The 21,821-nt window shown below is 34.6% G+C and overlaps 1 protein-coding gene across 4 annotated transcripts in view; it reads left to right on the top strand.

Annotated features, from left to right (window-relative positions):
* RASA3 (RAS p21 protein activator 3) overlaps nt 1-21,821 on the top strand; it is a 292,598-nt gene that overhangs the window by 153,519 nt on the left and 117,258 nt on the right. For all 4 annotated transcript variants that reach the window (XM_074299614.1, XM_074299612.1, XM_074299611.1 and 1 more), the window contains exon 4: nt 2,868-2,962. In XM_074299614.1, coding sequence (XP_074155715.1) covers nt 2,868-2,962 — 95 coding nt within the window. The remainder of the gene's footprint in view (nt 1-2,867; nt 2,963-21,821) is intronic.

Here is a 21,821-nt window from a genome sequence, read left to right as displayed (position 1 = left end):
CAGTTAAGAAATTGAGTCAAAGTAATATTCCATTTTTAACACTTCCTGCTACTATGCACATTAAGCCTATCTATGTATACCTTTCCCTTCCCTTCCCTTTCTTCCTTCTTTTCTTCCTTCCTTCCTTTCTTCCACACTAAAACTACTTAAAGTAGTCACTTTATGTAACTTTAATATGCTGTTTTCTCTTCTTTGTATGTCATTTGATAGATTACTCCAGTTAATGAGTAAAGGTCATTGTTATAGAAAGGAATTCTGATGAGAGAATTAAATACTCATTGTGTAAGCCAATTAAATGAAAATAATTAATAGTGCTAGCTATCTCAGTGTTGAGTGAGCTGTGTCCTTTTTCCAAAAATGAAATACAGATGCACTTGTGGCATATAATTTGGTGGAGATATGACAGTGAATCATGCAGCTATTGTCTGGAGGCAAAAGAAATTACACAGAGCATGTTCTGGGATTGCTTTATGAAATGGGAAAATTACCCAGTAGAAAAGCAAAGGCTATACATACCTGCAGATGTCTGCTCTAAAATGGTGGACTTTGAGGATATCTGAAAGATAGGAAAATTAAATGGTCTCAAATCCCTCTCAGTACTTGATGTTCTTCCCTGCTTTACTAAGATACCATTTTTCACCAGGGCCGTTTGGAAGAAATTAATACTAATTGGGCATTGGAAATAGTTATTTGGGCTACACAAAATATAAGGGAAATGAATCATTCCTTTTTTCAAGCAACATTACCAATATTTGTTGTATTTATGTAGTACAGTAAAAGGAACATTGAATTTAAAATAAGTAGACCTGCATGACTTGGGCACATTACTCTCTTTCTGGGTCTCACTTTCCTCATCTGTTAAAGGTGTCATTTAAGCTAGTTGATTTTTAACTTTCAATTCTAAAGATGTGATCCTATGTCTTCTAACTGCTTGAGCTGTCAATCCAAAAGAAGCCAACTAGTAAAGGATATGTATTTTTTAAATAGCATTTTATTTTCCCCCAATTCCATGTCAATAAATTTTTAGCATTTACTTTTATAAGATTTTGAGTTCTAATTTTTTTCCTTCCTTTCTCCCCTCCCTTCTTCTAAAAATGTGTAGGTAATTTGATATAGGTTATACATGTACTATTGTGTAAAACATATATTTATGTTAGTCACAGCTGAGAAAGAAGAAACAGATCAAAAGGAAAAAACACAAAAGAATAACTTAAGTGAAAAAAGTATGCCTCAGGCTTCATAGAGTTGATGGCAGAGTCCATCATTTCTTTATCTGAATGTGGATAGCATTTTTTTTTGTGAGTCCTTTGTATTTGTCTTAGATCACTGTGTTGTTGAAAAGAGCTGAGTCATTTTTAGTTGATCATAACAGTTACTAATGTTGTATACACTGTTTTCTGGTTCTGCTCATTTCAGTTTGCATTGGTTTGTACAAATCTCTGAATTTGCCTATTTATCATTTCTTATTGCACAATAGTCTTCCATTGCATTCATATATCACAGCTTCTTCAACTCTTCCTGAATTGATGAACATCCATCCCCTCAATTTTCAATATTTTTTTCCACCATGAAATGGTCATGTAGAAATATTTTTCTACTTGTAGGTCCTTTTTTATGATCTCTTTGAAATTATTTATCTAGAACTGGTATTGCTGGATGAAAGGATATGCACGATTTGCTTGTCCTTTGGGTATAATTTCAAGTTGCTCTCCAGAAAGGTTGGATCAGTTCACAATTCCACCAATAATGTATTAGTGTTATAAGAGTTATATTGATTGCTTCCAGGATTATATTCATTGCTTCTTATGGTTAGCTGGTCTGATTGACATCTTGGGAAATAAATGACAAGGGATATAGGAAGGCTGGACGTTGTAATATATATTCTCTTCCTTCATCTCCCGTCCAGTGATTCAATACAAAATAACAGGTTCAGGTAATAACAAAAACTATTTTAGAGGGAATTCCATTTTTCCTCAGCCCTAAAAATGCTATATGACTTGGATTTATTTTTAAAATTCAGATAACTGCATTGCTCTGAAAATCATGAAAGCTGGCATGTGGAATACATATGATTTACCTTTCCATGTGGGAAGCAAATCTTTTGTTATTGCCTCATTCTCAACTTGAGGTGTCAATTCGTGATCTAAGCTGATGAATTTCATATACAAGTTCAAGTTACTATTTTGTGCCTTCTTGGTATGGCAATTCACTCCCAGTTTCCCCCACTCCCATCTGTAATATAAAAATGATGATAATACTCATCTCTTCTCTCCCTGGGGATATGTTCAGGATAAATGAAAGAATAATATATGGCACAGATTTGAGCAACATGTAGAGATGTGCAGAATTTCTTAAATTCAAGACATTGTAAAAATATATATTTTAAAATAGTATTTTATTTTCCCCAATGCATGCAAAGATAGTTTTCAATATTCATCTTTGCAAAACATCATGTTCCAAATTTTTCTTCCTCTTCCCCTCCCCAAGACATCAAGCAATCTGATATAGATTAAACATGTGCAATTCTTCTAATCATATTTCCATATATATTATATTTTTCATTTAGTAGCAAATTACTAAGAAGATTGGTCAGACAGTGAGGTCATTAATTAAAGGACTAAGATTTGTGAAAAAGATAAGGAGAGCATAAGCATTGAAAATGTTACATTGTAAAGTCTTTGAAATCTAAATGTCCTTGGAGTTTTGGAAAACCAGGTCATGGTAAAACAAAGACTATGAGAAAAATTATTTAACTAGCGTCTGTATTTAGAATAAATAATATTGGATGATGTGTTCTCGTAATGAAACTGGTCCAAGCTGGCAGAATCAAGATCTTATATTGTGTTTCTTTTGACTTGTGTTTTTAGGTAAAGTGGCCATACAGAAGGAAGACCTACAGAAGTACCATAACAGAGATACTTGGTTTCAGTTGCAACATGTTGATGCTGATTCAGAAGTCCAGGTGAGATTTCCATGACAATAAAACCTTTAGTAATAAAGCATTAGCTCTCCAGACTGCACAATACTAAAAATAAATTGTAGCTACCATCAGGGTTTGTGGGAAAGGAATACATACATAACTACTTATTTTATGATTAAAGAGATATCTCAGAATGGAAGAATTATCTCTCTTCCCTGTTCTATTCTGTCAACTCTTTCTTGCCTCTCACTTATCTAATGATTTTCATTGTTAGACATTTTAATAGTGCCATCTCTTCTACCCTTGAATTTCTGACCTATTTGATGTACCATTTTTTGTCCCATTGGTATTCAACTTTAAATATTTCCTATGATTAACCTTCTTTGTTCATATTTCTGAAAAGTATGTGCTGAAATTTATCAAAATTGGAGGACTAAAGAGCTTTTTTTTTTTTTTTTTTTACAAATATGTGCCATCTCATCTTAAGTGAATCTTTACTGCTGCATTTATATTTTAGAAATCAGTCTCTCATTGACTCTCTCAAATTCCTTATTATAATTGTTCTGAGCATTTTCTTTTCTCAACTACTGTAACAAAAATTAAGTAGTCTCTGCACTTAAACAACTTACATATCATTGCTAAAGAAAAAATATATATGAAACAAATATAAAACAATATTTTAAAAAAGAATATACAAATACAAGGCTATTTTTGGAGAGAATTTCTTGTAATTAGATGGATTAGGAAAAGCTTCATTAACAATAGAATATGAGATTTGGGTTGATTTTTGAGGGAAACTTTTTTGATTTTTGAAAGATATAAGGGAGAAAGTGGAAAAGTAAATTCCAGATATGGAGGGAAGCCTATAGAAAGTGACAGAGATGAGAAATAGAATGTTATGTGTGAGGAATAACTAGAAGCCTATTTTGACAGAACTCTAATTTGTAGAGGAGAGTAAAGTCTAATAAGTTTGTAAAGGCAAATTAGAGCCAGTCCATGAAGGGGTTTAAATGACAAACAAAAAAAGTTTACATTTGATCATAGAGATAGTAAGGAACTACTGGAGTTTATTCAGCAGGAAAATGGCATGTTCAAACATGTACTTTAGGAATGTTGCTTTGGCTACTGAGTGGAGAATGAGTTAGGTTGGGGAGAGCCTAGATTCAGGAGAGTGAATAAAAGGCTATTGTAGTAGCCTGGATCAAGGTAATAAGAACTAGAATTAGAATGGTTCAGAAATAGTTACAGAGAAGAGCATGGTTATTAGACATAGCTATGGAAATAGAATTGACAAAGCTTGCCAATTGTATGGCTAAGATGAGTATAATAAAGAGTTGAAGGTAGAGTTGCATCCCTGGTGACTAGGAAAAATAGGGAGTTCAATAGGAAGGGTCATTTTAAAGGGAAACATAAGGAGATTTCTTTTGTTCATGTTCAGTTTGAGATGCCTATGGGACAAGCAAGTGAGCAGATGAAGATGTGGAACTGGAGTTTGAGAAGGAGATAAGGGCTGGGCTGGAGATACATATGTGTCTATGTGTTATACCTGTGTGTGTATTTATAGACAGTGATATATGTATTCATATATGTATATGTGTATGTGTGTATATATACATATATATGTGGTATATCATATTCATGGAGTTGCATTAAAGCATAGTAGTTGATGAGATAGAGAATATAGAGAAAGCAGAGAGATCACAAAAGATGGGGTGTGTAGGGAATGAGACATGTCATAAGTCCATAGCCTTAGAACTGGAAGGGTCAGCTATTGGATTTATGTGTAAAAATGAGGAAGCTTGATGTGTAGAAATGGGGAGAAAATAGAATTTGCAAGGGATAATTTCAGGTTTTGTTTTTTTTAACTGGAGTAGGAGGCGAGATCTTATTGAGGCTTACTCTACAGAGTTTAGTAGAAGTAGTATAGATGGCTTAAAAATTTGAAATAAAAGCTGTGACTTTTGGTATAGAAAAGAATAAAAGAATTTTATGTAGCAGTTAAGACCTGGCTAAGTTTGGGTAACATAAATTTGTAGAGGGCCTAGTCAATAAGGTCATGTGACTTCTCTAGCAGCCAGAGAGCCAGAGAAGACCAAAGTGAAAAAGGCTAATGGTAGGTAGTGCTGAATCAGGGTTGGGATTTGGAAAGGGATAAATGAGAATAGAACAGTGGAGGAAAGGATTCAAGGATAGAACACAATATTGAGACAAACAGATTAATGATAAAGTCAAGTTTTGAAAGGATGAAAGTGAACAGAGCAGGGTTCATGGCCTACCTGAAGTTATGGAGATTACTTAAAAGGACCAAGTAACTGTAGGTTGTGGTAGGAACTGGTAATAGGTTTAGGAGGGATGAAGAATAGACTCAGAGAATAATTTTAGAGTTATGGATCAAGAAAGCACTACACTTTGGGTAATATTGAGATTGGAGTTATGACCATCTTTGGTTTAAACAGAAGGAATTAGTGCTGAGATCTCTAAGACTGCATAAAATAGCTTAACTATTTTATGCTTTTATGTAGTGGGGAGAGATTTAAGTAAGAGAGAAGAATCAAGAGGTTACTGCAATGGTTCGTGCAAGAGGTAATTAGAGTTTGAACTTGAGTGGTGACCATATAAGTAAGAAGAAGGGAACAGGCGCAAAAGATTTTTTGTGACTGCATAAACAGGAAGATGTGACAATGCATGGGATGAAGCTATGAACCTGAAAAGGATAGTAGTTCTCTTGACAGAATATGGAATATTTGAAGTGAGAATGGATTTTAAGGATAAGAAAAAGGGTTAAGTTTTGTAAGTTTTTGTAATGAATTTGAGATGTTTGTGGAACATCCAATTTGAAATATTTGGTAGGCAGTTGAAGATATGTAACTAGAGCTCAGGAAAGAGGAAAGAGGCTGTTTCTGGATATATAGGTCTGGGCGTCACCTGTATAGAGATGATAATTAACTTCTTGGTAGCTGGTGAAGTCAAGAATTTAGAAGTGAATAGGGAGAATAGAAAAGGATCTAGAATAGAACATTGCATATTTAGATATGAAATAGTTGAGGAACCTACTCATTTCTCAACATGACACACTGTCATCTAGATGTACTGGTTGGTCTCCTTGTCATTCCTTATACATGATTCTCCATCTTCCATTTCATGCCTTTTTCCTGGATGCTGCCATTCCTGGAATGTGCTCTCCTTGTTTTCCTCCATCTCTTGAGATCTTTGTTCTTTTCAAGATTAGTCTAAATCTCTTCCTTCTACAGGTGGTATTTCCTAGTCCCCTCTGTGACTAGTACTTCCCCCTTATTGTTAACTTTGTTTCTACTTTGTAGATATAGTGTATATTCCTATATTTGGATGTCTTCTTCCTTAGAATGAAAGCTTCTTGCAGGCAGAGAATGTTTTGTCCTCTTTGTATCTCCAGCTTTTATCAGTGCTGATTCATGATAAATAATTGTTGATGAGAGAAAGAAGGTAGAGGAAGTAAATTAAGAATGTGTTAATCATGAGATGTCTTAAATAGGATTTCCCTCTTCTCATTTCTAAGGTTAAATATGGCTTGTACTGTCCATAAAAATAATTGCTAAACAAATTGTGTCAATAAAATGGTGAAATATTTAGCTAACTTAAGAACACAAAACCTTTTCATAGTTCTTTACAAAACTACCTTAGTAGCGACCCTTTTTGCATACATTGTGAACTCTTAAATTCTCAATAAAGGAGGCCCCACAGAACATTTACTAGATATTATTTTATTATTATTATTAAAATACATAGTTGGTACAATGGATAGAGCATTGAATGGGTAGAAGGCCTGAGTTCAAATCAAGTTTCATTTAATTAGTAATTGTATAACCCTGTTCAAGCCATTTATTCCTGTTTGCCTCAGTTTCTTTATCTGTCAAATGATCTGTAGAAGAAAATGGCCATTATTTTTGCCAAGAAAACTCCCTGAAATGGGGTCTCAGAGAGTTAGACATAACTGAACACCACTACTACCAAATTATATAGAAACAGGGAAGTGGCGCAATGGATAGAACTCATAAACATATATACTGGACCTAATATAGTTGCAATTTCAAAAAATTATCTATGGTTGGGTTTTCATATTCCTTTGGAATCCTAGAATCCCAGATTTTGAAAGAACCTTAGAGGTCATCTGACAGGAAGTGCCTACCTGATACATGACTCTTTTCTACAACTTTTCTGACAGATGGTTGCCAAGCAGTTGCTTATAATTTAGCCTTCCAGATTAGTATAATTTTATTCTATTTGTAGCCATAATTTATTCTGTAATCATCATGTTTTGCTTTAAAAAAAGAAGATCAGTTTTATGTCTTTACTTCATAATGGAAGTCTTTCCACAGATGGCTTTAAAAATCACTCTTATGGGAGATTTCTGGGAAGATGGCGGAATAGGTTGGTAAATTTCAAGCTCTCCCTGCTTTCTCCCACAAATAGAACAAATTTGTGCTTCAGGGTGAACATAGATCTGTGAAAAATCAAGACGATTTGGGGCAGAACAGGAATCCTCCTGAAACAATTTGACAAGATCTAAAGAAAGACCCCAGCAGGGATTAATCTGTCTGAAGTGCAAATACTTCTGGGCTAGCTCCACAGAAATGTCAAGTGGGGATCCCTTAGCTATCTGATTATGGCTAGAGCCTTAACTAGAACCATAGAGACAGACTTTCACCTCTTAGACTGTTTGTAGTCAAGGTTTGAGACTGGGATGACTAAATGAACCTTGGTTGATTGGGAATGGCAGTCCCAACTGTGCTGCTGAGACATAACCCTGGGTGAAAAGGAACCAGCACCTGGTGAGTACAGAAGCAGTGGGGCAGGAGCACTGCTGGCTTGGGCACTTGCAGAAGAGTGAAGCTCTTGTTTTGGGGTTCCTAGTCAGAGTGGAGAACTGAAGGGAAGCTTGAAGCATCATCCTCCAAATGATTAGAGATGCTTAAACTAATACTTCTTATTTTAAAAAATGACCTGGCAAAGAAGAAAGAACCCCACCATTGAAATATATTATGGGTATAAGGAAGACTGGGATTCATCTTTATTTTTTATTTTAATTATTATTATAGCTTTTTATTTATAAAACATATGCATGGGTAATTTTTCAACATTGACCTTTGCACAACCTTCTGTTCCAAATTTTCCCCTCCTTCTCCCCATCCCCTCCTCTAGATGGCAGGCAGTCTCATACATGTTAAAAATGTTAAAATATATGTTAAATCCAATACATATATGTATATACATATACACACACATATACACACACACATTTATACAGTTATCTTAATGCACAAGAAAAATCAGTTTTAGAAAGAAGGTAAAAATAACCTGAGAAGAAAAACAAAAAATGTAAGCAAACAATAACAGAAAGAGTAAAAATGCTAAGTTGTGGTTCATACTCATTTCCCATAGTTCTCTCTCTGGGTGTAAAACTACCATCAAAAATATATCCAGCAAAAGTATCTATAATTTTTCAATGAGGAAAAAATGGATATTCAAACCCAAATTAATAGAAAATTGAACATATAAGAACCAATATCAAAGAGCAATTTTAAGGAACTCAACATGAACACTGTTTAAACATGGACAAATTGTTTATAATTTTTGTTACATGGGAAATGTATACTTTATTTTTAAGATTTACATCAACAATAGGCAAGCTCAAAAGACAGACTGGCAGAATAAAGGTAAAATAGTAATCATGTTATACAAATGAGATGCACACTATTGATCAGAGAAATGCAAATTAAGACAACTCTGAGATACCACTACACACCTGTCAGATTGGCTAAGATGACAGGAACAAATAACGATGAATGTTGGAGGGGATGTGGGAAAACTGGGACATTGATGCATTGTTGGTGGAGTTGTGAAAGAATCCAGCCATTCTGGAGAGCAATCTGAAATTATATCCAAAAAGTTATCAAACTGTGCATACCCTTTGACCCAGCAGTGCTACTACTTGGCTTATATCCCAAAGAAATATTAAAGAAGGGAAAGGGACCTGTATGTTCCAAAATGTTTGTGGCAGCCCTTTTTGTAGTGGCTAGAAACTGGAAGATTGATGGATGCCCATCAATTGGAGAATAGTTGGGTAAATTATGGTATATGAACGTTATGGAATATTATTGCTCTGTAAGAAATGACCAGCAGGATGAATACAGAGAGGCTTGGAGAGACTTACATCAACTGATGCTGAGTGAAAAGAGCAGAACTAGGAGATCATTATACACTTCAACAACAATACCGTATGAGGATGTATTCTGATGGAAGTGGATATCTTCGACATAGAGAAGAGCTAATCCAATTCCAATTAATTGATTAATGATGGACAGAATCAGCTACACCCAGAAAAGGAACACTGGGAAATGAGTGTAAACTGTTAGCATTTTTTCTTCCCAGGTTATTTTTACCTTCCGAATCCAATTCTTCCTTTGCAACAACAACAACAAAATTCGGTTCTGCACATTTATTGTACCTAGGATATACTATAAGATATTTAATATGTATGGGAATGCCTGCCATCTAGGGGAGGGGGTGGAGGGAAGGAGGGGAAAAAATTCGGAACAGAAGGGAGTACAAGGGATAATGTTGTAAAAAATTACCTATGCATATGTACTGTCAAAAAATGTTATAATTATAAAATTAATAAAAAAAACAAATGAGATGCAGTAGACACAAAGTCATTAGAAGAAGGAAAAGAGTTCGTAGTTCTGAAAACCTACTCACATCGAGAATGGGTTCAATAGACAACTATATATATATATTTATATAATATATAAATATATATATATATTTATATTTATATATGTATATATCCCACAAAGGATACAGCACCCTCCAAAATCTATAAAGAAATAAGGAGGAGGATAAAGGATAAAGGAAAAAAAAGGGAAGGATCCCTGGGTGGGGGGGAGGTTAAGTAAGTAAGCCAAGTTATAGAGCAGAATTTAATGAAAGAGTCAGCAGGATTAGGAAATACATGTGTGTATCTGGGGTATGTATGTGTGTTTGAGTGTGTATATATGTATATAGCTACATAAGTATACATCAATATATTTTTTCTTAATTGTAGCTTGCTTGAGAGTGGTAGTGAGGGATGAAAGGGAGATATGTGTGTATGAATATATCTACATTTATCTATCTATTGATATCTATCTATCATCTACCTATCTCCTTTCTTAACTATAGCATGATTGGGGGAGAATGAAAGGGAAAAAAAGAATAATGTTAATAAGGTGCACAGCACAGAACAAAAAAAACAATTTACAAAGAAGTAAAGACAGACATTCATGAATATAATTTCTTTTACTAATATATATGCTCTCTTAAATTGGTATTTGTTGTCATATATTTTGAATCCTCCCTGGTGTTCTGCTGAACACATGACATTCATTTTTTGTTTTGTGTTGCTTTTCTGTTTTTGTTTTTTTTTTGCTTATTCTGTTTCTTCAAATAAAATAAATTTGGAAAAAAATCAGTCTTTTATTCAATTGCATTGCATTTAATGAATTTAGACACTGGGGATTTGGAAGTGAAAACATGACATAACCCTTTCCCTCAAGAGCCTTACAATCTAGTGCTGTTGAATTCTTGATTGCTTTCTCATCTTCTGTTTGTATTTTTGTGTGTGTGTGTGTGTGTGTGTGTGTGTGTGATTTTTATAGGTTTATATGCAATTAGTATACTTAAATATTAAATTAGAAAATTTTAAAAATACATAGGAAGACTTTTCTTTTGTAATGTTGTAGATTAGGGAAGTTGATATTTGCAGAGCAGTTTCAGTTATTTTTAATTGGTGTTGGAACATAAAAAAATCGATTAGAGGACACTTTTTAGTCATTTCTTATAACACAAACACAAAACTCATCATTAAGTTCAAGTATGAAATCTGATTCCATTTTTTAATAAAGCTTTTCATCTGTGTGTACCTTATGAAAACCAGATTGCTTATCATTTGGCCAAATAGGTTATTTTAAAAAATAATTATTTTAATTAATTAATATGAATAGCATATTGATAATATATAGAAATAGAGCAGCAATCTGAAGTCAGGAAGACCTGAGTTGAAATCAAGCTTCATTTCTTTACTGGTTGTATGATCCTGGGCAAGTCACTTAATCCTGTCTGCCTCAGTTTTCTCATCTGTCAAATGACCTGGAGAAGAAAATAGCCATTATCTTTGCCAAGGAATTCCCAAAATGAGTCACATAGAGTCAGACATAACTGAACACCTACCACCACCAAATTATATAGAAACAGGGAAGTGGTACAGTAGATAGAGTATAGGCCAGGAGTTATGAAGATCTGTTTCAGAAACCTCCTAATTTCAAGATTCTGGAAAAATCATTTAACATCTATCTGCTTCAGTTTCCTCATCTGTAAAATGGGATATTAATAGCACCTTCCTTCAAGGGTTGTTGTGAGGATAAAATGAGATACATATTTGTGAAATGCTTTACAAACTTGTTATTGTTATTATTATTGGCACTGGTATATCCCATTTTTAAGCTCTCTATGATTGTCACTGGTTAATTTTATAGTTGTCTTCAAATGATTGCACTATGATGAAGTGACTCATTTTATTTTTTAAATTTTTTTTTATTATTACAGCTTTTTATTAACAAGATATATGCATGGGTAATTTTACAGCACTGAAAATTGCCAAGCCTTTTGTTCCAATTTTTCCCCTCCTTCCCCTGGATGGCAGGTTGACCAATACATGTTACATATATTAAAGTATAAATTGAATACAGTATATGTATACATGTGAAGTGACTCATTTTATAAAGATGATTAAGAGTATATGAGTGAAAAAGATCTATCAGAAATATAAACAGATCTTTGTAAATCACTCTCTGAGACCACCATTTCTGTTTGAATTGCAAATTTATCATTTTGTGTTGAGATAAGGGAGCCACCTGCCAGTGGCTGCTGGAGGTCTAACTCAGACCTGTAAAATGGATTTCTTCATGTGAGAGGAGGATGATGAGACAAGGAGACTGAGAGGCAATCGCATTATCTTACCTCTCTCCTCTTCCCTCTTGCCTCCAATTTATTTCATTCCCCATCCACAATGAACACCTACATCAGCAAAGGCTGCTTTGCAACTCCTTCAAGTGTTATGATCCACAGCTGCAGAGACTCTTGGAGAATTGATCTGCCCCTTCACTTAGGCATGGTCCTTAACATTTTTGTTTGGGATAAGACAGTATATAATTTCTTGATCTTCTGAGTAATTCATAGCAAAGAAAGAACAACTAAGCCCAGAGTTGTAAACTTTTTAAAATATTCTTTTTTATTATGAACTTAATCATCAGCAACACAAACATTTCAATATACAAACATAAAAGATTTCATATTAGTATGTCTTATATAGTTTTTTTTAAGGAAGCATAGATTAAAGTTAACATGGTGGAAAAAATGATCTCTTTTATGTCCTTGGTTGAATTTCTTTTTGCTTTCTTCTTTATGTTTTTAAGTGTTTATTGATATCCTTTTCCTTCCTCCCTCTCCTTCTCTCTCTCTCCCTCTTACTTCCTCCCTCTCTCTCCCTCTTACTTCCTCCCTCTCCCTCTCCCTCTCCCTGTCTCTCCCTGTCTCTCTCCCTGTCTCTCTCTGTCTCTGTGTCTCTCTCTCTGTGTCTCTCTCTCCCTGTCTCTCTCTCTCTCTCCCTCTCCCTGTCTCTCTCTCTCTCTCTCTCTCTCTCTCTCTCTCTCTCTCTCTCTCTCTCTCTCTCTCTCTCTCTCTCTGTCTCTCTCTGTCTCTCTCTCTCTGTCTCTCTCTCTCTCTCTCTCTCTCTCTCTCTCTCTCTCTCTCTCTCTCTCTCTCCATGTGTGTCCATGTGTGTACATGTGTGTGTGTTTATCAAAACCTATCACTTCTCCCTTCCCTTGAAAAGAAAAATAACTTCCTAGCAATAGATTAGTATGATCAACCAAAACAAAGAAGCAAATTGGTCATTCCCAGAAATATTTTCATTTCCTCACTTTTTTGGTTTATCACTTCTCTGCTAAGAGGCAGATTTTTTTTTGTCTTAAGTCTTCTAAAGACATGATTGATCACTGTGCTGGTCAGTTCTTGAAGCCTTTCAAAAGCTGACTTCTTTTATGTTTTGGGGATTATCATATAATTTGTCCTCTCTGTTCTGCTTATTTCATTGCATTATTTCTTACAAGTCATCTCTGAATCCCTTGACACTATAATATTCAATTATACTCATATAACATAACTTGTTCATTCTCTAAGTAATAGCACCCACTTTGTTTACAGTTCTTTGTTACAGCAAAGAGTGCTGCTATGAATATTTTTTGTACAATTGGGTTCTTTTCCCTTTGGCACTGAAAACTAGACAATTTATATTATACTGAATTGAAAAAGGCAAGGCTCCTCAAATTTGTTCTTACAGCTTTTGGTGAATTATGTTATGAAAAAAAATATTTCTTCTCCTTCCAAATTGCTGTATCACATGCCTGTAAAATTATGGGTAAAACGAGATAGTAATGGAACATATGTTGAGGGCCTGACAAACTCCTAAGTAACTATTTCTGGTGAAGCACTTCAAATCTAAATGTCTTTAACTTCCTGCCACACATGACTCTCAAATTTCTTTCTTTGCAATGGTTCCATAGTTTGCTCACTAAATTCACCAATTGCTCAGATCAGACTGAATTAAACTTGTAGTTCTTCATCTCCAAATGCCATCCCTCTAGGGCAAAATAAAGGGACAACCCACCAAATCCTTTCTTCCTTTCCCTTTGCTGTTTGAGCCCATTCTCTTCTATTGACTTGCCCCATTCATTATTGTTCATCTCCCTTTGGACAGAAACCACTTACTCAAGGGCAATAAGGGCAAATGTCCCAACACTCACTGCCAATTTCACCAGATATGCTCTATCACAATCATATAAAATGTATTTCACATAGTATATGGTTCATGATATGTGATGTTCATATATAGTAAATTCAACTTTGGTATTCTGTGCATCATTGATTCAGTGTCCTCTCTAGGATACAGTATGTTGTGCTTTCCAGCTAACATTTATGTGTTATTTAGGTGATTCATTCATGCATTATCAGCAGTACAACATATGTTAGCTTAGTCACTATTTGGGTAGTCTCAGCACTATTACTGTGAGAGTTACTGGTACTCTTGGATGCTCTGTCCTTTTAAGGGAAGATGTTTTTGTAAACATTAGCCAGCAGCCTAATTCTGGCACTATGATACTTGAAGCCTGTTACGGCTGTCCATTACTCTTGGTACTTTCTAGGTCCTGTTTTCTTGAGACATCCAGTAGAGCTCTAATAGACAAGAAATTATCTATTTCTGGGTTTCAATTGGCTCACCTATCAAGACAGGAAGTAGCCACTTTGGTAATTGACTCAGACCATTTTTTCCCTGGATTTTTTCTAGAGATAGATGTTCAACAAGATTCTTTGCAGAGTCTAATTTCTTGACTTTCCTGTTTATTTGTTCATATCTGCTCATTCAACAAAATATTTATTAAATGACTTCTATTAGTGAATGTAAACAATGTAGTGATACATTGTCATTTGTAGATCTATTAGTTTCTTAATTATCTGATACTGGATGACTTACCATTGTTGGACTTTCCTATGGCACAGAGATTGTGGAGAAACATGGCAGGGAACTTAATTATAATGCAGTTTCTTCCCTTCAGTTCTTTGGGTTATTTACTATATACTGAATAGAAATGTCTAGATCTTTCTAGCCTCTTAAGACTAGAGGTCTCTGGGAAGGTTTTTTTTTATTGTTGTAGTTTTGTTTTGTTTTTGGTTATTGCAAATAAATCCACGTTTTATAAATTATTCCCTCAGTCTAAGTATATGTCAGATACCTAAACATAATATTTTAAAAAGTTTTTTCATATAGTCATATGCATTTAAGTGAAAAGAGAAGCCTGCCAACAGTATATCCACTTTCTGTTCTTTTCTACTCTAGTGTTTTTCCTTTTTGAAGGGCTGAGATAAAAAGCACAGAAGTTGCCAGAAGTTTTAAAAGTTTACATGTACAAATATTTAATATGTGTAAATGAATAAGGCCATCTGTTGACTGACCTGACTAGTGGAGGCAGGGTCCTTCCAGTTGTTTCAAAGAGGGCAGGATGAATTGGGGACAGGCAGAACTTCTTGTAGTCAGCCAATGGCTTTTTGACTGAAAAGCATAATGGTTTTTCAGTATCTCAGAGGCATGGAGCTAAATGGAAATCCTGAGGTGACTCAACTATGTGAATGTAGCTCAAGCCTAGATTTTTCAAAATCAGCCATTAACTGAAACTAAGTTTCTAGAGGAAAATTTATACTTCTCCTCTTCCCAGGAAACAAATAGGTATGAGACCCTTTATAAATAAATCTCTGAGGTCCTGAGCTTTGATGCGTTTAGAGTTTGATTACTTGTATCTCCTTTTGCAGGGCTTAATGAGAAAGGATGTTTTTTAATGCATTTTACCATTTCTCGAGTAGAAGAAATATGATTCTAAAATAACTGTCTTGGGCAGTTAATTTATAACCAGAACTGAAATTGGGTCATAGCTTAGTTTCTTCACTGAAGTACTCCAAGATATTAGTCAAAAACTTTTTTCTTAACTACACTGCTATGTGACCCTGTATTAAAATCCTGTGCTGAAATGACCCTGAGCTCTCAGAGGCTGAGCCAGAAGAATATAAGTTATGGCAGGCCCTAAAAATGGAGAAGAGCTTGGGGCTTGAGTCTGGGCCCTGCTTCAGACTGAGACCTTGTCACCCAAGGACCAGAAGAGTAATGTTCTATGAGGGCCCTTCCCAAAAGATTGGACACCAGCTTGTGTGTATTTTTGTTTTGTTTTCCCCATAATAACTCAAAAAGGCAATTTACAAGGATATAGAATGTGATTTATTTTGGTAGAAGGAACCCTCAAAAAGCTGAAATCATAGGTCCTTGAAATATTGATATATTTTAATAATAACAATAGTAATCATGGTTGTTATTGCAGTAGTTCAGTTGTGGCAAACTCTCTGTGACCTCATTTAAGTTTTTTTGGTAGATACTGGAGTAGTTTGCCATTTCTTTCCATAGTTCATTTTACAGATGAGAAAACTGAGCAAAACAAGTTTAAGTGACTTGCCTAGGGTTAAACCATTAGTATGTATCTGAAGTCAGATTTAAACTTGGGAAGATGAGTCTTTAGATTGGACACTATCTGCTGTACCACTTAGCTGCCTAGTAGTAGTAATTAATGTAGAACTTTCTGGTTTGCAAAGTGCTTTACAAATAATTTGGTCTTTACAATAGTTATGGGAGCTAGGCATTATTTATTATCCTCATTTTTAAATGAAGAATTTGAGGAAGACATAGCTAATAAGTGTCTAATGTTGGATTAGAAGTTTTCCTGACTTTTAAGTCCAATACTCTGTTCACTGTTACCTACCTGTGTATGGTGATATAAAGCCAATGAGATAAAGTTTTCCTATATTATCCAATTTTAAAAAATGTTTATTTTATTCTGAACATAAGAAATAAACCAAGCATTATTTTATTAACTCATTTTTTTAGTAGAGAACTATAATTTTACTGGTGTACAGAGCACCCATGGCAGAATTTCTCTGATACAAGTCAGAAACTCATCAGCTTATAGTTACCCGGGGATAGGGTAGGGGGAAAGAGGTTAACAGTTACATGCTAAATATAGAAAGTAGGGCTTGAGTCTTTCAGCTCTCATGTCTGCTTTCTGCCCACTATGTTGGAGATGTCATAAAGCAGAATAAACCTAAAGTTAACTTTCTAGGAAAAGTCATCTTTTATATGTGGTCTAGAATGGGATACCCCTGCTTTTTATACTCCCACTCTTACAAGCACCGGAGAAGGGAAACACCAGTTATCCTACATCATAAGACATCTCTGTATTTAACCCAAGAGAGGAAAACCTTAACAATTACCAGGGTCTGATCCTGTGGAGGTACTGGTCTCTCTTCTTGGGAAAAACAGGAAACAGGAAAGTGAACATTGTGCCAACTGACAATACTAGCCAATTTGTTAGCAGTTGTGACATATTTTTGTGTCTGTGGTGGGGGAAGGGGAGGAATGTTATTAATTGATACAACAACAGCATTCTTTAGTTTGGTAGTAAGTGACACAAAAGTAGAGGGATAAAGGTCGAGTTGGGTGGGGATGAAAAGTCTTAAAAGATGATGCTTTGTAGGTTAAGTAACCAATGCATTTGGCAATTTTGCAGAATGAATGATGCTTAATTCAAAAACTGAAGCTCAGCCTTAACCACACAATGAAGTTGCAATTCCAATTCCAATTCCCATGAATCCACTCTTTAGTCTGTGTTATAGTTTCTGTAATACAGAGCTTTCTTAAAAGCAAAATTGTTCAGAGTTCCTTCTGGAGCACAAATGCCCTACCTTCTGTTGATGTTCTGCTGGTCAGTGACTGTGTCTCTTTATTCTGTTGAATGTTTGGATAGTGTGGGGACACCTCCTTTAGAAGCTTATAGGGTATATTCTGTATGAAGGTGTGGTAACAGTGGAAAGATTCACTGAATTTAGAATCATCATGACTGGTATTTAAATTTCTCCTTAGGTACTAGCCTCGTGACTAAGCAAATTGATTTCACTTCTCATCTTCAGTTTCCTCATCAGTAAAATGAATATTCTGAGAACACTAACTTCATGGAATTATTGGGAAGATTAAATAAGTATATGAAATGCTTTGCAAACTTTACAGTACTATATAAATCTTATCTGGTCATTTCAGTAGTGTTCAACTCTTTGTAACTCCATTTGGAGGTTTTTTTTTTGTTTTTTTTTTTTTGACAAAGTGCCTTTTCTTTCTCTAGCTCATGTTACAGATAAGGAAACTGAGTTAAACAGGATTTATCTGGGAATGCCCAACTAGTTAGTTTGAACTCAGGAAGATAAGTTTTCCTTGTTCCAGTACTCTATTCAGTAGGCCATCTTGCTGTTAATAGCTGATATATACTAGGCACTAGGAGAAATGCAAAGATAAATAATATAATTTATTTCTGCCTTCTATCAAAGCCTACAAAATTAGTTAAGTGTCCAAACAATTGAGTACATCTATCCTTTAGCTTATTTTTGATGGTGATTGGTTGTTATTCAGTTGTGTCCAAGTCTTTATGACCCCGTGGACCATACCATACCAGGCCCTTTTTTCCTCTACTATATCTTGAAGTTTGTCTAAATTCTCAATGGTGGTGTTTAATTACTATAGACAGTAATAGAAAACATCCTACTTATAAACTGGGTTACCCATATAAATAAATATAATTATATATTTGAAATCAAGAGAATTTGAGTTTGAATCCTGGATCTCTCTTTTGTGTGCGTGTGTGTAGCCTTGGGATATTTTCCTTTTTTTGGAATTTAAAACGAGAGCTTTATGATTGTTGAGGTCCCTTTCAGCCCTAGATCCTATGATTCCATGAATTGTTGGTACACATGCCAGAATAGTAGTAGTAGTAGTAGTAGTAGTAGTAGTAGTAGTAGTAGTAGTAGTAGTAGTAGTAGTAGTAATAGTAGTAGTAGTAGTAGTAGTAGTAGTAGTAGTAGTAGTAGTAGTAGTAGTAGTAGTAGTAAATGTTCATTAAATGTTGTTAAGTACGTTATTTATCCCAAAGGACAAAATCAATTTAGAACACTTTATATCTCATCAGTTTTAGCCTTCTTCCTGGAAGATGCAGGAAAGTTGTACCCTGAGCCCTGCCTCTCTTGTTGGCATATGATATTTCTATATTTATGGTGTCAAATAATGTGGAGTAACTTTAAAACTCTGTCACAACCTCCCAAGGAAAGTACATTTATTTTAAGTTCAGAAATCATTTGCCACATTGCTTCATGGTGACCAAAGCCCATGATTTCTTCCCAATCAGCCCACCTCTGTGACAAGAGAATTTCTTTTTAGCATTAGCTAGTATTTATGGATGTGGTTTGTTATGTTTTTAGTGGCAGCATCTTGAAAGCATATTTGATGTGAAGGGCAAAATGGCCCTAGTGAATGAGGGCTATAAAGAAGAATGAAGAAAAGTCACTCATTTTGGAAGTATTCATTCCCTAGAGGCCATCAAAGAACTCCCTGAGTTCAGAGGCCAGAGTGGATGCTTAGCTTTGCTTTAATGTTTGAGAACTTTTATGGGTAAGTTGTGGTATTTTTTTACATAGTATGTTTGGTTTGCACCACAAAGTTACAGCTGGTAGAAATACGAGGTGCATATTTGGTGGGTTTGAGAAGGGTGTGAGCAAGGTTGGTTTCTTGTGAATATCTACCCTGTGAAGTTTTTTTTAGTCTACGGCTTGCTAATGATGGGGCTCCCAAACTTTTGCAACCAGCCAAAGATAGAGAATAGGGCGTTGTTTTTATGTTATACAAACAGCAAACCCTGGTTCCACTTCTGTTTGAAGCATGTTTGAAAACATTGTATTTTACTATTTGTCAATCTAAACCAAATGCTACATAATTATAATGACCAAGCTTGTTTAAAAGATATGAGAGAGTATCTCTCCCACTTCTCTTTGCAAAGGTAGAGATAATGGATATAAAAGACTGTAATATATATTTTTCTTAATGAATATCAATGCTAAATTTTTATTTAAAATTTAAAATAGTGTTTTATTTTTCCAAATACATATAAAGACTTTAAACATTTATTTTAAAAATATTTTGTTCCAATTTTTTTTAACCCCTTTCCCTTATCTTCCCCCTATCTTCCCCCTGCCTAAGACAGTAGGCAATTTAATATAGGTTATATATATGCAATCATGTAAAACATTTCCATATTAATTATGTTGTAAAAGAAAAAAAAACATGAGAAAATGAAGAAAGTGAAAATAGTATAATTCAATCTGCATTTAGACTCTATCAATTCTTTCCCTGGATGTGAATTGTATTTTCCCTCATAAGAACTTTGGAATTTAAAAACTGCTTATATTGTCAGACTTTTTCAATATGTTGGTTAATTTTGCTGAACTCTTAACAATGTTGAAAAGATAAAAACCAAAAGATACTAATAAACATTTATTTTTAAAAATATTTTGCCAACATTCAATGAGGAGCTATAATGGCATGTATTGTTTTCCCAGATACTTTAAAATAGAGGAAATCTAATCAAGTTCTAAATCTCTCCAATTGTTTGAACTTTCCTTGCCTCCTTCCTTTGGAGTAGATATTTGTCATTCCCTTGGAATAAGTGATAGATTAGTGTGAATTACTTGGATGGAAGATCCTGGAGAAACATATTCCTTTATAGATCCTTTGATATTCATTCCCAGATTACCTGTTCAGAAAAGATTCCAATCACTCTGAAATTCTCTTAGCTGATCATATATCCCTTTGCCTTTCTACACTAAATCATACTCTTTGCCCATACCATGATTTACAATTCTTTAGCCCCTCAGTTCTTTCTCAAGCCATCCCCCCTGCACTAGTCAGTCTCATTATTTCCCCATTTTGACTCGTTGGTGAACCACTTCACCTCTATACTGATCTTTTCTTTTGAATACCTGACTTCTTTGTCATATTAATCAATATGTTCTGCCAAGTCTCACTTATAGATCACTCCCACCATCTGCTACCTTCTTCTTTTTTTTTTTTTGTATTGGTTTTTTAAATGTTATTTTTATTTATTATAGCTTTTTATTTACAAAACATATGCATGGGTAATTTTACAGCATTGACAATTGCCAAACATTTTGTTCCAATTTTTCCCCTTCTTCTCCCCACCCCTCCCCCAGATGGCAGGTTGACCAATACATGTTAAATATGTTAGAGTATAAATTAAATACAATATATGTATACATGTCCAGTTATTTTGCTGTTCAAAAAGAATCGTACTTGAAATAATTAGCCTGCTGCCTTCTTTCCTACATACTTGCTGATGAACAAAGATGGAGAAAATCTCACAAATACTCTGATTAAATCCATTATAAATTTCTGTTATATTACTCAACTGGACTTTTACTGGTGGTAGACAACACTTCTAGATCTTTCTTATTGAATTACTATCCCGCACTTCACAATGGCTTTTCCACATCTTTTATTTTACTTCATTCTTCCCATGATTTTCTCTTCTCTCACCCTTTTAGTTGAGAATTTTGCCTCATATTTTACAGAAAAAATTGAGGCCATTCACCAAGAGTTCCCTCTTCTCTCTTCCTCATCTTATTAATCAGATTCTTTCTTCCACCATCTTCTACTTAATTCTGTCATCTCCCTACTCCTTGCTAAGACATATCTCTCTACATGTACAATTTCATTCCATCCCATTTCTTCTAGCAGATTTTCCACTCTACTATTCCTGCTCTCTCATTTTTCTTTCTTTGTCTACTGACTTCTTCACTACTGCTTACAAACATTCTCGTCTTCCTCATCCTCAAAAATCTTTCACTTGATCCTTCCATTTCTGCTAAATATCATTCCTTATCTCCTCATCTTTATTCCTTATAGTCTGGCTTCTTACTTTACTATTCAACTTCACTATTCAATTTTTTTTTTCTTAGAAGTTACCAATGATCTGTTAATTGCCAAATCCAATGATCTTTTCTACGTCTTTTTTTCCCTTGATTTCTCTGAAGCTTTGCTATTGTTTTTTGCTATTTTTTTGTAAATTTGCTATTATTCTCTTCTCCTTAATACTCTGTTTTCTTTGAGTTTTTGGGAGATCTTCTCTCCTCTTTTCTTCCTCAGTCTTCTTTCTTGAATCTTCATCCAGGTCTTATCCACTAACCATAGGTATCCCATAGGGATCTGTCCTAGACTCTTCTATCTTTTATCAGTACACTAATTTTTAAATGTCATCTTTATGCTGATGATTCTTAGATTTGCTTATCTAGCCTTAACCTCTCTAATGACCTTTAGTCTCATAACTCACTTCCTCTT

This window comes from Sminthopsis crassicaudata, chromosome 3 (assembly GCF_048593235.1).
Source record: "Sminthopsis crassicaudata isolate SCR6 chromosome 3, ASM4859323v1, whole genome shotgun sequence".
NCBI lineage: Eukaryota > Metazoa > Chordata > Mammalia > Dasyuromorphia > Dasyuridae > Sminthopsis > Sminthopsis crassicaudata.
The sequence above is the reverse complement of the archived record's forward strand: the minus strand, read 5'-3'. Positions and strand labels throughout refer to the sequence as shown.